This window comes from Palaemon carinicauda, chromosome 4 (genome assembly GCF_036898095.1).
Source record: "Palaemon carinicauda isolate YSFRI2023 chromosome 4, ASM3689809v2, whole genome shotgun sequence".
Taxonomy (NCBI): Eukaryota; Metazoa; Arthropoda; class Malacostraca; order Decapoda; family Palaemonidae; genus Palaemon; species Palaemon carinicauda.
This window is the reverse complement of record NC_090728.1, coordinates 93,625,365-93,639,403: the sequence shown is the minus strand read 5'-3', so window position 1 is coordinate 93,639,403 and position 14,039 is coordinate 93,625,365. Positions and strand designations below refer to the sequence as shown.

At 37.5% G+C, this 14,039-nt stretch overlaps 1 protein-coding gene across 1 annotated transcript in view; it reads right to left on the bottom strand.

Annotated features, from left to right (window-relative positions):
- The window catches only part of LOC137639136 (cyclohexanol dehydrogenase-like), a 36,706-nt gene extending 24,412 nt beyond the window's left edge, over positions 1-12,294 (bottom strand). Inside the window, exon 1 of the mRNA XM_068371445.1 lies at positions 12,178-12,294. Within this exon, the coding sequence (XP_068227546.1) occupies positions 12,178-12,220 (43 nt within the window). The 5' untranslated portion in view covers positions 12,221-12,294. The remainder of the gene's footprint in view (positions 1-12,177) is intronic.
- Positions 12,295-14,039: the final 1,745 nt, after the last annotated feature.

Sequence of the window (14,039 nt, the reverse complement as noted above, 5' to 3'; positions counted from 1 at the left end):
AGTGGAACAACTGTAGGTGTAGACGACCATTTGAAACAAGATGTTCATGAGATACTAGGTGACCCAGTAACTTTTGGCAGTTGGGACTGACAAAGGAAGGGGAGTGTTGTGTCTCAGGCCTGCTACCCTGTCCTGAGATGGAAAGGTTTTTCCGAGGACTATGTTGATGACCACTCTGAGGTAAATGAGTGTTTGCTTTGGCACTAGGATGGACTTCTTCAGATTTACCACGATCCTTAGATCGAGACAATGATCAATGTATCGTAAGAGACGAATGCCATTGGCGTGTGCCCATGTTGATACTAGCGTAAAGACTCTGGTGAAGAAATTTGATGCTTTTGAAAGCCTGAAACAAAGCACCTTGCTGATCTCAATGAAGCCGAGGTACTTCCTGGAGGTAGGATGGGTTGGGATTTGGAAGTACGGATCTCGATGTCTATCGTCATCATGAAGTCCAAAGGCCTGACTGTTGCTGTGGTCTCCATCTTAAAGATGGAGACTGACAGGTCTATGACTGGTCTCCAGCCTCCAGATGCCTTTTCAACAAAAAAGAATTGACTAAAGAAGTCTGTGGAGCCATCGTCGACCTCTTCATGAGTACCCTTCTCCAACGTAGCCTCGACTTCTGCACGAAGGGCTATGTCCTTCACTGGTTCTTGGCAATAGGATGATGACATAATTGTTGTGGAATTAGTAGAGGGAGGAGGTAGCCGACCCGGACATCTACTGTCCATCTCTCCGCCCCGTGGTATCACCACCTCCTCCATTTGAGTTGCAGGCATCCTCCCGCAGGTGGCATCAACATAGAATTCTCCCTCTCCTTTAGCAGGATTGTCGTCTTCGTTTCCCACTTCAGAATTGATAAAGCTGGACAGAAGTCACTTCTCTGTGCTGGAGTTGATTATGTTGCTTGACCGGAAGTGGAGGCAGACTATTGTCGTTAAAAGTACACTGCTGTTCTAATGATGGTAACTGTCTCGACTTCCTCTGTTGGAAACAGTGTGGCCCCTTTTAGTGAGGCATTTCTGAGGTCCAAAATCTCCTTTTGGCTAATCTGTCAATGGAATTTGGAGGCCAAGGCATTTTGCCCCTTGAGGACCCAGTTTGCCGACAGGTTGGCAGCTTGGCAAGTCAGGAACTCCATGGATTAAGTCCCATCAGGGCGATGTTGACAGCCTTTCTCTTGACCCAGGAGTCAGTGTGAAAATTAGCCATTGCCATGCTCTCTATGCTTGAAGCTTCAGTCCATGTCAAAATGATTAGATAATAAACTTGGCAGTCTGCCATGACACCTGTGGTCAACGAGGCCACTGCAGGATCAAGAGTTAAGGGGGAAGGAGAAATCTCCTGTGTTTGTTAGTAGTTCCTATGCAGCAAGAAAGCTACAAGAATCATACTGGTGGATCTCCCTGCCCTTAAAGAATCTTTCTTTGCAGAGACCTGGGTGTCTACCTTGTCTAGAGCCTCCAATGTCTGAATTGACCAGGGAAGCTCTTGGTGAAGTCTGGTGCCGCTAGGCACACAACAAAGCTGATTGGTGGTGGCTTTCCTCCCCTTGAGAGGAGAGCAAGTTGCATCTCCTAGGCCATTGATCTTGCAGATGTAGTTCAAGACCATGAAGATGGTTTAATCTGACTCGCCTTGCTCTGTATCCGGTTCCTTAGGGGTGGCTGGTTGAGGAAGGTGACCGTCAGATTAGTCAGAGTCAGGATCAGGGTCATCCTCTCCACTACCTTACCCTGCCAGTTTCGGGATGAGTCAAAGTCCAAATAAGTGTCTGGCTCCTCTCATAAGAGGATATTAAGGTGGAGGGTGATAAGCAGCCGCACTCCTTCTAGCGTCCCTCGGGACTCAAAGATCCTGGGACTCTTTGCATGGTCTGGGGTCTGTTGGAGCACTGGACTTGTTCTTTAGAAAGCACTTCAGGTCTTTCCTTTCTTTGAGGCGTGCTCCTTCAGACGAAAGGGAAGAGATGACTAAGTGAACACTTCCTCTCCTTGGCATCCTCAGAATGATCTACCGCTGGTCTTGGTCTATCTTGTTTTGGACCTGGCTGTTGATCTACTTTGTCCTTCATTCATCTCTAAGGAGACAGAGAACAAGAGGCTGTGTCGAACTCAATTAGCAACAACAAATAATTGGGCAATGCCCGTTTAGGGGATGTGCGTCTGGGCCATGTGTTTCTGGGATATACATTCCTGGGCAGTGGACACCTGGGCAATGGACACTTGGAAATATGCTTCTGATGATGAGCGTCTAGGCGAGGTGCCCCCGGTGAGGCGCATGTGGGCGAGGTGTCTGAACAAGACACATCTGGTCGAGACATGTGTGGGAGCTGCATCTGTTTGATGTGCAAGTTGGTGAGGCACATCTGGTCGATATTCATCGTGTAGTGTTTCAGGCAGTGGTCAAAAGACGAAGGTGGATGACTTCGGGGACACGAGGCCAGCGAGGAGGGACTCCTTCCTCTGGGCTCTCGAGGGAGAAGAGCCAATGACTTCTGCAGGCGCTACATTCTCCTGTGTAGTCCTCAAATCAATCACTTCCACCAGCTGCTACTTAGAAATCCCAAGGAGAGCCACAACAATTGCAAGGCATCATCTATTTGGAAAGATACAGAAGGCTCCCCCAGGAAGGATCTTCCCGTTTTGCTAAGGTAAGCGGGAAGTTCTCACTGTTAAGATAAAAAATTTGCTATGAATTGTAACTCAAAGATGTTGTTGTATTCTAGAACATGAGCTTTTGGATATTTATCGTAACTTATTGACATCTCCCGCATTTCTATTTGCATGTTATAATCCACCCTGCACGATCAAGAATTTTCCAGAGAACGGATCCCTGATATAAGTGTATGAGCGACGAGTTAGAGACGAAAGACTAACATACTGTAGACCATCTCCTGAGTTAATATTTGCGCATGCGGAGACATTTTTGTGACATCTGTCGCAACCCAGCATGTTGATTTCTTTTACAATGCTGCTGAAATTTAAAGGAAGACAAGAAATTCTTGGAAGATCGAATATCATCAAAAGCTGTATTCCTGATTATTATCTTTTACCTCTGAAACTGCAATCTGTATACTTTACTGCTGACTTTTGGAAATTCATCATTTCCTGTTGTTGTCCGAGTCTTGCATCATAGAGACATAAAACTGAGGTGTGTATTAGTTAATTGATTTGTGTAAAATTGTTATCAATAGGTGAAATGTAAGTATTTAGAGTCTTGTAAAATATAAATACTATCATTATTCATAAATTTTGTTATTGTTTTGTTTTCTGGCTGTTATTTTCTTGTAGCAGTGGGCTTTCCCTGTTTTCAGTCGGTAACTACTAACCAACTTTTTACGCCTCGTTATAAGATTTTAAATGCCGTGTATTTCAGCTTCGCTGTCATCTTCCCTATGTAAAGGACGAATGTTTGTATTAGTACCAAATTGATCAGTGTGTACGTAGATGTTTTCAAGTATTTAGATTAGGAAAATGTAGGAATTAACATTAATGGAGAATACCTCAGTTCTATTTAGTAAATCAAGGGAGGAATTCCAAAATAATTATTGAAGATTGAATAGAGAAAACAGAAATGTAGGAGTGAAAATAGATATGAGTAAAGATAAAATAATGTTTAATAAAAATGCAGAACAAACAAATAAGGGTTATAAACGAACCTCTAGAGACAGACAGTAAGTGTTTCACCGGGACATGAGATCAAAAGTGAAAGAAGGATAAGCGTTGGATAAAGACCTTTAGGTAAAGAAAATGGTATTATAAAGAGTAAAATGCCATTTTCTCTAAAAATAAAATATGTAATCAGAGGGTCCTACCTGTATTAACTTATTTATCAGAAACTTGGAGCCTTGCTAAAGCCTTAGGACATAAGCTAGTTACAAATCACAGAGCATTAGAAACAATTATGGTGGGGTTAATACTTAAGAGACAGGAAAAGAGCAACCTGGATACAAGAGCAATGTAAAGTAGAAGATGGATTGACGACCTATGAACATTTGCGTAGAGAAACCATAAACAGACAGGAGTGGAAGGACATGTCTCAGGCACCTTTGTCCTACAGTGGACTAGCAATGGCTAATTATATATATATATATATATATATATATATATATATATATATATATATATATATATGTGTGTGTGTGTGTGTGTGTGTGTGTGTGTGTGTCCGTGTCCCAAGCCTTGTATGAAAAATATGTAGAGGTATGGGTTTTAAACAGTGAGATTAATTACCTTTATAAAGAATACTATGACTGTCATAAACTGTTGTGCTCAATCACTGAACTCTGTTATAGGTGACGTGTCTTAGCTCTGATTCGTGACATGTCTTAAGCCAAATGGTAAGAGTATATTTCCACCACAGTGGAGATTTCCACAAATCTAGCTGTTTCAGCAATATTGATAGACCAGCAATGTAAGATTTGCTCAGGACTGGCAGTACCGCTCAAGCACTCACAAGAACAATGTGGTACTCGTTGTGTAAAGTGTGTTCACGAAGCTTTTATAATAAAGTGAAAAAAACCATGTTCCAATGTCTCATAATCTGTCGACACGAGACATAATTGGTGTCAGGTGAAAGAATACATCTGTTTGCATAGGCTGTGAGCGAAGTTGTACTGTAAGCCGGTAAAATGAAGTTTAAGATGTGTAGATATACAAGGTCTAACACAGCAGACACTGCTGCTGCAGCAGATGAACTTGGAGGAGCAGATGGTTATAGCAATGTAGATGAAGAGTATAGACGAGAGCAATGAACACAGGACTTAGAAAATAGGTTAGATAACCTAATAAACAGATTATCAGTTGAACAAGAAGAAGAGCGGCGCTCAGCCACAGGAACTCTGATGTACATGAACCATGTTCAAACGCATACAAGTGAAAACACACATGCACAACCAATTAAAGATACTCAAAACATCGTAGTTCGAAAATTACCAGAACTCCAGGCAAGTGTTAGACCTTTTGACGATCAATGGCCTTATAAAGGGTTTCAATCGATTGAAGTGTTTTAGAGAGACTTTGAAGTAGCCACATATGGGGGGTCAGAAAGAGAAAAAGCAATTCAAGTAATTAGATTGCTGAAAGATGCTCCAGCAATAGAGGCAATGTGTTGCCCACAAGACAGTTTAAGAAGTTATACCGAAATAAAACGACGTTTATTTGAGAAATACGCCTTGCCGGGTGTCAGGAAAGTGATATAAAAAAAAATTATCAACCAAAAATTTGAGAGGTGAGTCAGCTCTCAGTTTTGAAACTCATATTTTTCGAGATTGTGATTCATTTGCTACAAGAACTGCCAATCTCCCAGAAGGTGATAAAAAAGTAATTGCCCGTAAACATATTCGCAGTATAGTAAACCCATGTTTATGTGGTTATTTGTTTGATGAAGTTCGCTCGTTAGCAGACATTATGATGGCCATACAAAACATTCTAGACAGTTTGCCAGAAGAAAAAAATACGGAGAATAACTGCCCTGATTCCAGAAAGGTGGCAGCCATGAGAGGCCGCTTCCAACCCCCCAAAAGGGGGAGAGGAGAACAAAGTCAGTAGGTGATTCTGTGCGTGAATTGGAATTATGTGAAATTACTAATAATGGGATCTTGGGAGCCACAACTCCAGCCCGCACAGACGAACGCACCCAGAACTTGATTATGCAAGCACGAAAACTATGTCCGCCAGAATATCAATCTGTAGTAATAATAATTATTCCGATGTAATTACAATTAAAGAAGAGCGACCCTGGAGGATTGATCGATATTTCTTTGGCACTAAAAATGGGCAGGCGGAACCGATCAGGTCAAGGCCTTACTAGGTACCCATTCATTTCCAGGGAGAGATAGAAAGGGAAATCAGTAAATTAAGGAAACAAGGGATTATCGAGGAGACAAATCCTTCTGTGCTCCTCCAATTGTAGCTGTTAAGAAAAAGGATGGCTCAGTAAGATTATGTGTTGATTATTGGAAGTTAAATTTCCATTGCCCTCGATTGAAGAATTACTCATGAAAGTATGGGATAGTAAATATTTTAACACTATTGTTTTAAAATCTGTATACTATCAGATACCCATTTAGGAAGACGGCAAATGCAAAATGGCGTTTATAGCCAACGATTAACTGTTTCAGTTAAATTTTCTTCTTTTCATGTTAAAAATTTTCCCAGTCATTTTTCTAGAGTAATGATGGCAATGTTGTCTCCCTTAATTGACCATAATGTTCTTGTTTATTTAGACCATATCATAGTTATAGGGAAAACAGCAGAAGAACATAAAAATTTTCGTAAAGTTTTAGATGCATTGCGCCATAATGGTATGAACATAAATTTATCAAAGTGCAAATTTTTTGGGAAACAGGGAGAATTTTTAGGTCAGATGATAACCCCAAAAAGTATCCAACCCTGCCTCAGTAAAGTAGAAGTTATTAGAGATTTCCAGCGGCCACGTACCCTGAAGGAAGTAGCTGGGTTCCTTGGGCTCACTGGGTATTACTGTAAATTCATAAGAGTTTTTGGAGAGATGACAAGACCCTTAGATGCTTTATAGAAACAAAAGTAATGAATTGGGGAGTGGAAGAAAGGGCCTTTAACCGTTTGAAAGCTGCCTTAACTAGCGATGAGTTACTCGCATATTCTAGGTTTGATTGGCTGATTTTAGTGACAACAAATGTGAGTAGCATAGCTATTAGTGGCGTAATATCTCAATGAAATGATGAAGGTAGAGAGCGACCCATTTGTTTTGCTTGCTGGGCATTAAAAGGGGAAGAAAAGAATTATAGTACATTTGATCGACAGGCATTGGCTATTCTTTAGGTTCTAGAGAGGCATCAGTTCTTTTGATTAGGGCAGCCGTTTGAGTTGCAAAGTGATCATCGGCCTTTACGTGATTTATTTTACAAAGGAGACTTTACACCTAGACAAGCGAGATGAATTGAAAGATTGTTAGGGTTCAACATAAAGGTATTTAACTACATAGAAGGTAAAGCTAACAAGGTAGCTGATGCTCTCTCTAGAGATGCAGTAAAGGAGTAACAACCTGGGCACAAATGAGAAATAAAGAACGAACCCAAAATATTGAAGGACCCCAACAAAATAGAAAACGGGATGTGAATTCACGCGATGATCAATCAGGAAATGAGATCCACGAGCAAGAGAGAGAGAGAGAGAGAGAAACAGTTTGTAGATACAAATATGTTGGTGAGAGAGAGAGAGAGAGAGAGAGAGAGAGAGAGAGAGAGAGAGAGAGAGAGAGAGAATATATGTATGGATGGCAGAGGACATGATCAGGGGTGTCCGGAATGAGTGCCCTGATGATGCAGGTGTGATTGATCTAGGAGGTTGGGACATAGAAGAAGTCAGAGAAGGACAGAAAAAAGAGGAATGGATGGAAAGAGTGCAAACAGTGATTAAAGGGGAGTCATTTCTGAATGTGCCTCATGAGAATTCTTTTTTATAGAGAACGATATCTTATATTGTGCTTACGAGAAGAGGGGAGGGGAATTTTGTGTAGGGGTAGTTCTTCCACCCTCTTTGATTAATCGAGCCATCCACATTGTACAGGCAAGTCCGCATGTAGGGCATTAGGGGATTGATAGAACATCAAGGAGAGCATGTGAATCCTTCTTTTGGTTAGGAATAAAAAAAATCTATAGAAAGGTATATAAAATGTTGCCATACTTATAACTGTTTCAAAGTACATAAAAACACTGTACCGAAAGCCAGAAAGTGGCCTGTGATTTTTATTAAATTTTATATACGTGTATTTGTGGATGCATTTACTCGTTACACTCATACTTACGGAAAGTTAGATAAATCTGCAAATTCATTAGCCCAGGTGTTGTGCTCTTTCATTACTAGGTTTGGTTGCCTGAAAACTTTGATAAGTGATAATGGTCTCGAGTTTATAAACAAGGTGGTGAAATCTGTCACGGACTTGATGAAAATTGAAAATTTTTCAGTGATTGCATATAGGCCTTCAGCTAATGGTTTGGTGGAATCTCATAATAGGGAAGTGGTACAAATTTTTCGTTACTTAGTGGCTGATGACCCCCGTCCTTGGCACGCCATGCTTCCTACTGCTGAGCTAGGTTTTAACATTGCATATAATGCTTCGCTCAGGGATATGCCTTTCTTTTTAGTGTATGGACAGAATCCTGTGTTACCGTATATGGTTCTGATTAGTTCGCAATAGTTGCCAAATTATGCATCTGAGCAATACCGTGTCTGTTTACTAAATCTCTTAAGGAGAGTAATGAACACCATTGAAAGGTTTTTGAAAAGAGCCAATGAATAACACACATCAAAGTATGATGGCTGTTTCAAAACCACACCGGTAAAAGTATTTGTGGCCGATTTTGTGTATTTAAAACAATTACAACCTAGGAAACACAAACTAGAGCCATTCGTATTTGGGTCCGTACCAAGTAAAGATGGTTCAATCTAACACAGTAGTGATATAAATCATTATTAGTGGAGCAGTGTCTGAACATCATCAGGCACACATACATGTAGTTCCAGAAGCGTTAGTTTTCAAATGTCAATCAGAGTGTACCTCCTTATCCCTGCAGACTTGACATTCCTTGAGTTGATGAGTAGGATTTTTTTTCTTTTTTTTTTACTGTTGTTGTTTGAACAGTCCTCATTTCTTCTTTTGAAGTTTTCTAAGTAAACTTGATGATAACAATGTGTTCTTATGTGGGTGCTTAATGCAGTGAAGTAGAGTGTTATGATAATTTTGCTATGTGTAGCAATATGTATGACATACTACTGAGTCAACCTAAAAACAAAGAGAGAAAGGTTAGATAGGTCAGGTCTGATCCATCGGGCAGATGCTGTATTATTGATGTATTTATATGACTTCTGTTTACTGGGACCGGATCGGTCCCCGAAGAGAAAGTGGTTACAGGATTAAAATTCAGCCTCGAGGAGAGGCAGTGATAGATATGTGTAGATGCAAAGACCCTATACTTAGAGTTATAAGAGAAGGGCGGGAAGCTGAATGATTTTCTCGGGAAAACGGCTAGTGACTACCGATCGATAGTTAAAAGTGCTGGTGTAGTAGTAATTTCAAAGATGGTAAAATGGCTGTGGTGAGTTGTGTGATGAAATTGTGCAGTAAACCCGGACAAATAAAATCGAGGGATGAAGGAATGCCTATTCCTACCCCTATCCCGCCTCAAAGGCCTGTATAGCCCGCAACCAGAGGGCGGTTATTGTTGAGGTTGTGTAATACCGAAATTGATATGACTTTTTTTTCCACTTTGGGCATTCTGTATTATAATTGCAGAGGTCATAAGAAAAAATAGTGGGATTATTTTATGTTGTGTACATTTTTACATGCAATATTTCATTTTTTATTTTTTTTGTGGAAGATGTACTTTTTTTTTTTTTTTTTGTGGGGGGGGGGAGGTGATTTCCATGTATATATTTTATGTTGCATTTCTGTCTATTACATACCATGCCTTATTCCGGATCAGAGTGTCCTCCATATATCATAGACTAGAGAGGGCGAGTGCGCACCTCCTTCTGGAGTTAGGAGCATGGGGGTTGGGGAGTAATGTCCTAAGCCTTGTATGAAAGATAGGCTATGCAGAATTATGTGTTTTATACAGTGAGATTAATGACCTTTTTAAGAGTACTATGACTGTCATAAATTGTTGTGTGCGATCACTGAACTCTGTTATAGGTGACATGTCTTAGTTCTGATTCGTGACGTGTCTTAAGTCAAATGGTAAGAGTATATTTCCATCACAGTGGAGATTTCCACAAATCTGGTTGTTTGGCCAAAGCGAATGCAAGCAACGCATGCGCTGTAACTCGACACCAGTCTCCCATATGTAAACAATGGACTTCAAGTGAGAAATAGACTTCACATTTTAATAGACTAATACGTAAGTTATTATACCCCAGCCCCTATTAAACTTATAGAGAAAAATACCAAGGTAGCCAGCACTTGTCCATTTCTTATAGTGAATTTTAGTTTCGCTAGTACTTAAAGTATCAATATATATATATATATATATATATATATATATATATATATATATATATATATATATATATATATATATATATATATATATATATATATATATATACTGTATATGGAGTTGGATATATACACGATCGTCTTACAATTACCCCGTAACGTGGATACCCATGTGGCGTCTACCCAATTTCTATTGTCTTGACCTAATCTTCAAGGTCAAAAGTCGGAGGAGAAAGACTAAAACCTCCACTGTGTTGCTATATTTTTTTTCTTACGAATATTACGATTTTATATAATCTCCATTGCCTAATTAATTTATCATTGATAATAGCCATTAGCTACTAGGTAAAAGAGCAGCTGGCAGAGTAAATCAGATTGAACTGTGTGAATTTTTTGCCTTTTTCTTCGGACTTCTGGCCATGAAGAAAAGTGTTTGATACTTGAAATGGATTTTATTTCTTATTTTGTAATGAATATGCGTGCATCTACAGTACATTTAACGGAAAATAATGTGTGTGTATATACAGTATATGTATGTATGTATGTATGTATATGTGTATATATATACATATATATATATATATATATATATATATATATATATATATATATATATATATATATATATATATATATATATACATACATACATATTATATATATATATATATTATATGTATATATATATATATGTATATATATATATATATATATATATATATATATATATATATATATATATATATATATATATATATACGCTGTTTATAGATAATGTAAATATATAATACATACATGTATAATGTATAATACATCCGTTTATATATATATATATATATATATATATATATATATATATATATATATATATACAGCATGTATTAATAAATATACGTATGTATTATATATATAATGTATATAAAATGTGCGTTGTAGAGGTAGTAGGTTGGCTAGAGCACCAGCCATCCGTTGAGATACTACCGCTAGAGAGTTATGGGGTCCTTTGGCTGGCCAGACAGTACTACATTGGATTCTTCTCTCTGGTTACGGTTCATTTTCCTTTTGCCTGTACATACACCGAATAGTCTGGCCTATTATTTACATATTCTCCTCTGTCCTCATACACCTGACAACAATGAGATTAGGCTACCAAACAATTCTTCTTCGTTCGAGGGGTTACTGCACTATCATTGTTTAGTAGCCACTTTCCTCTAGGTGAGGGGAGAAGAGACTCTTTAGCTATGGTAAGCAGCTCTTCTAGGAGAAGGACACTCCAAAATCAAACCATTGTTCTCTAGTCTTGGGTAGTGCCATAGCCTCTGTACCATGGTCTTTCACTTTCTTGGGTTAGAGTTCTCTTGCTTGAGGGTACACTCAAGCACAATATTCTATCTTTTTTTTTCTCTTTTTGTTTTGTTAAAGTTTTTATAGTTTATATAGGAGATATTTATTTTATTGTTACTGTTCTTAAAATATTTTATTTGTCCTTGTTTCCTTTCCTCACTATGCTATTTTCCCTGTTGGAGCCCCTGGGCTTATAGCATCCTGCTTTTCCAACTAGGGTTGTAGGTTAGCAAGAAATAATAATAATAATAATAATAATAATAATAATAATAATAATAATAATAATAATAATAGTGCATACTTTAATAACAAAATTTTTTAGTATGCTTGTATATATCAACGCTTAATAAATAACCCCATAATCTCTCTCTCTCTCTCTCTCTCTCTCTCTCTCTCTCTCTCTCTCTCTCTCTCTCTCTCTCTCTCTCTCTCTCTCTCTCTCTCTCTCTCTCTCTCATTGATGTGATGGGTTTTCGTCTATTGCGAATCCAACCAAATTCAGTGTGAAGGTTTTTCGTGGCTAAATTTACACCAGGATAATTCAAATTCCCATAATATACACCACAGCCATATAACATCACGATTTACGTAGATCATTATAATCTTTCATAAAGCACCATTTCATTCATCATCATCTCCTACTACGCCTGTTGACGCAAAGGGCCTTGTCCATTTCCTTAGGGCATTAGAATTTGAAATGACCATAAACGCCTGGGTTTTCTAACAACTACTAAGAAAATTAATCTAAGACTTGTGAATTGTGGCTTGGAAAAGATACATTCTTATCTGCAATCTACCTTTGTTCTGTAGATCAAGGTCTATAGAAGATCTTGCTGTAGATAACCTTACCTGTTACTAAAGCTACCTTCTGAGAAAGAGACGATGTAGCCATAGCGTTAAAAAAAATGGCCAGTTACAATTTTGATTACACACGACTGCTACTCAAGTAGGCGACCGTAAGTTCAGTAGTACACTGAATACTGATGCCTCGCATCTCCGCCGGCGTCGGCCCGACTCGATCGAGTCATTGAGGAGCGTGGAGGGAGGGGAACTGCTCAAAGAAATGGTGCTGATGCTTTATCCTTAACTTACGTTCGGAATTTCGAAGTATGATTATAATTTCTTTTTTCAATCATTAGAACACCAGCACTAAATTGTATAGGCCTTACATGTATATTATGCTACCATTCGATTGGAGGATACAGGTACATATACAGAAATAAGGTAAGCGTTAAACATTGAAAATCTCTTAAAAGTGGCGAACGACAGAAGTGAAACTGCAGCATACACACACACACACACACACACACACATATATATATATATATATATATATATATATATATATATATATATATATATATATATATATATATATATATATATATATATAATATGTATATATATATATATTATATATATATATATATATATATATATATATATATATATATATATATATATATATATATATATATATATATATATATATTCTTACAAAGCTGGTCTAGTGTAGAGTAAATATTTTATTCATGTACTGTATTTCATTTGTGTACTTAGGAGGTATATAGCCAACTCATAAGGTGGGTTCCTCTCATGTAGATGTAAGTATTTGTATGCAAATTACGTAAAACTTTCATCGTTCATGTAACTGTATTTTTCATTCAAATCAGTATATGTAAATTTACGTTATTTTCCAGAATTAACTTTTTATTTCACATATTTTGTTACGAAGTCTTATGTAGACTGTCTAAGTATGCTGTACGGACCATACAAGGTATGAAAATGAGGGCTTATGTAATTTTTTTGCTTTCATGCGGTATTGCGTCATGTTATATTTCCACGTGGTTGGAATGTTCTTGAAAACCGCAGAGTTGGTTTTATCTGTGCATAGTTAGCTAAGAAAGAGTTGCCTTGTTCAGATTTATTATTTCGAGTGATTCATTTTGGTAATAATTTTTTGATATTAATGTTGTAAATATCTTATAGAATATATTTATTTTTGTAAAGTGTGTATTATTTCTATCACCAGTATTTCTTACAGAGCTCTCTCGTAATCCCTGACTAAGAATCAAAGTAAGAGGTTGTTTTGAATAGTTCAACTAATTAATAACTCAGTTTTGTTTTGAGTGTGTGTAAGAGACCTTTGGATCTTCAGTGTTTTTATATATTGCCGTCTGGGAGTTGCATAATTTCTCAGAGTTCGGATATTAGTAAAGCGTAACAGATCTACATAAAAACAAACGGGAGTTTAGAACTCGGGAGGTTATTTAATTTGCCAGCCGTAGTTTATGATATACTATTGGTGCCCAGACCCGGGACCAATATATATATATATATATATATATATATATATATATATATATATATATATATATATATATATATATATATAAATATATATATATATATATATATATATATATATATATATATATATATATATATATATATATATATATATATATACACACACTCAGAGTAGCAAAACAATAGCACTGCAAGGATGTTTCAAACATGGATGAGGGGAGTGCATGCTTCAACTATATTTTCATGACAGGCAGAAAATTTGTTCAGTCGTGAACAGTTCGACTTGTATACAGAGTTTGGGAAGTCGTGTACGATGCAAGATTCTGAATGAATTAGAATGCGTGCTGATGGCAAGCATTAATCGCCTTAACCTTGTCAACCCTGATAAATTGTTTGAAAAT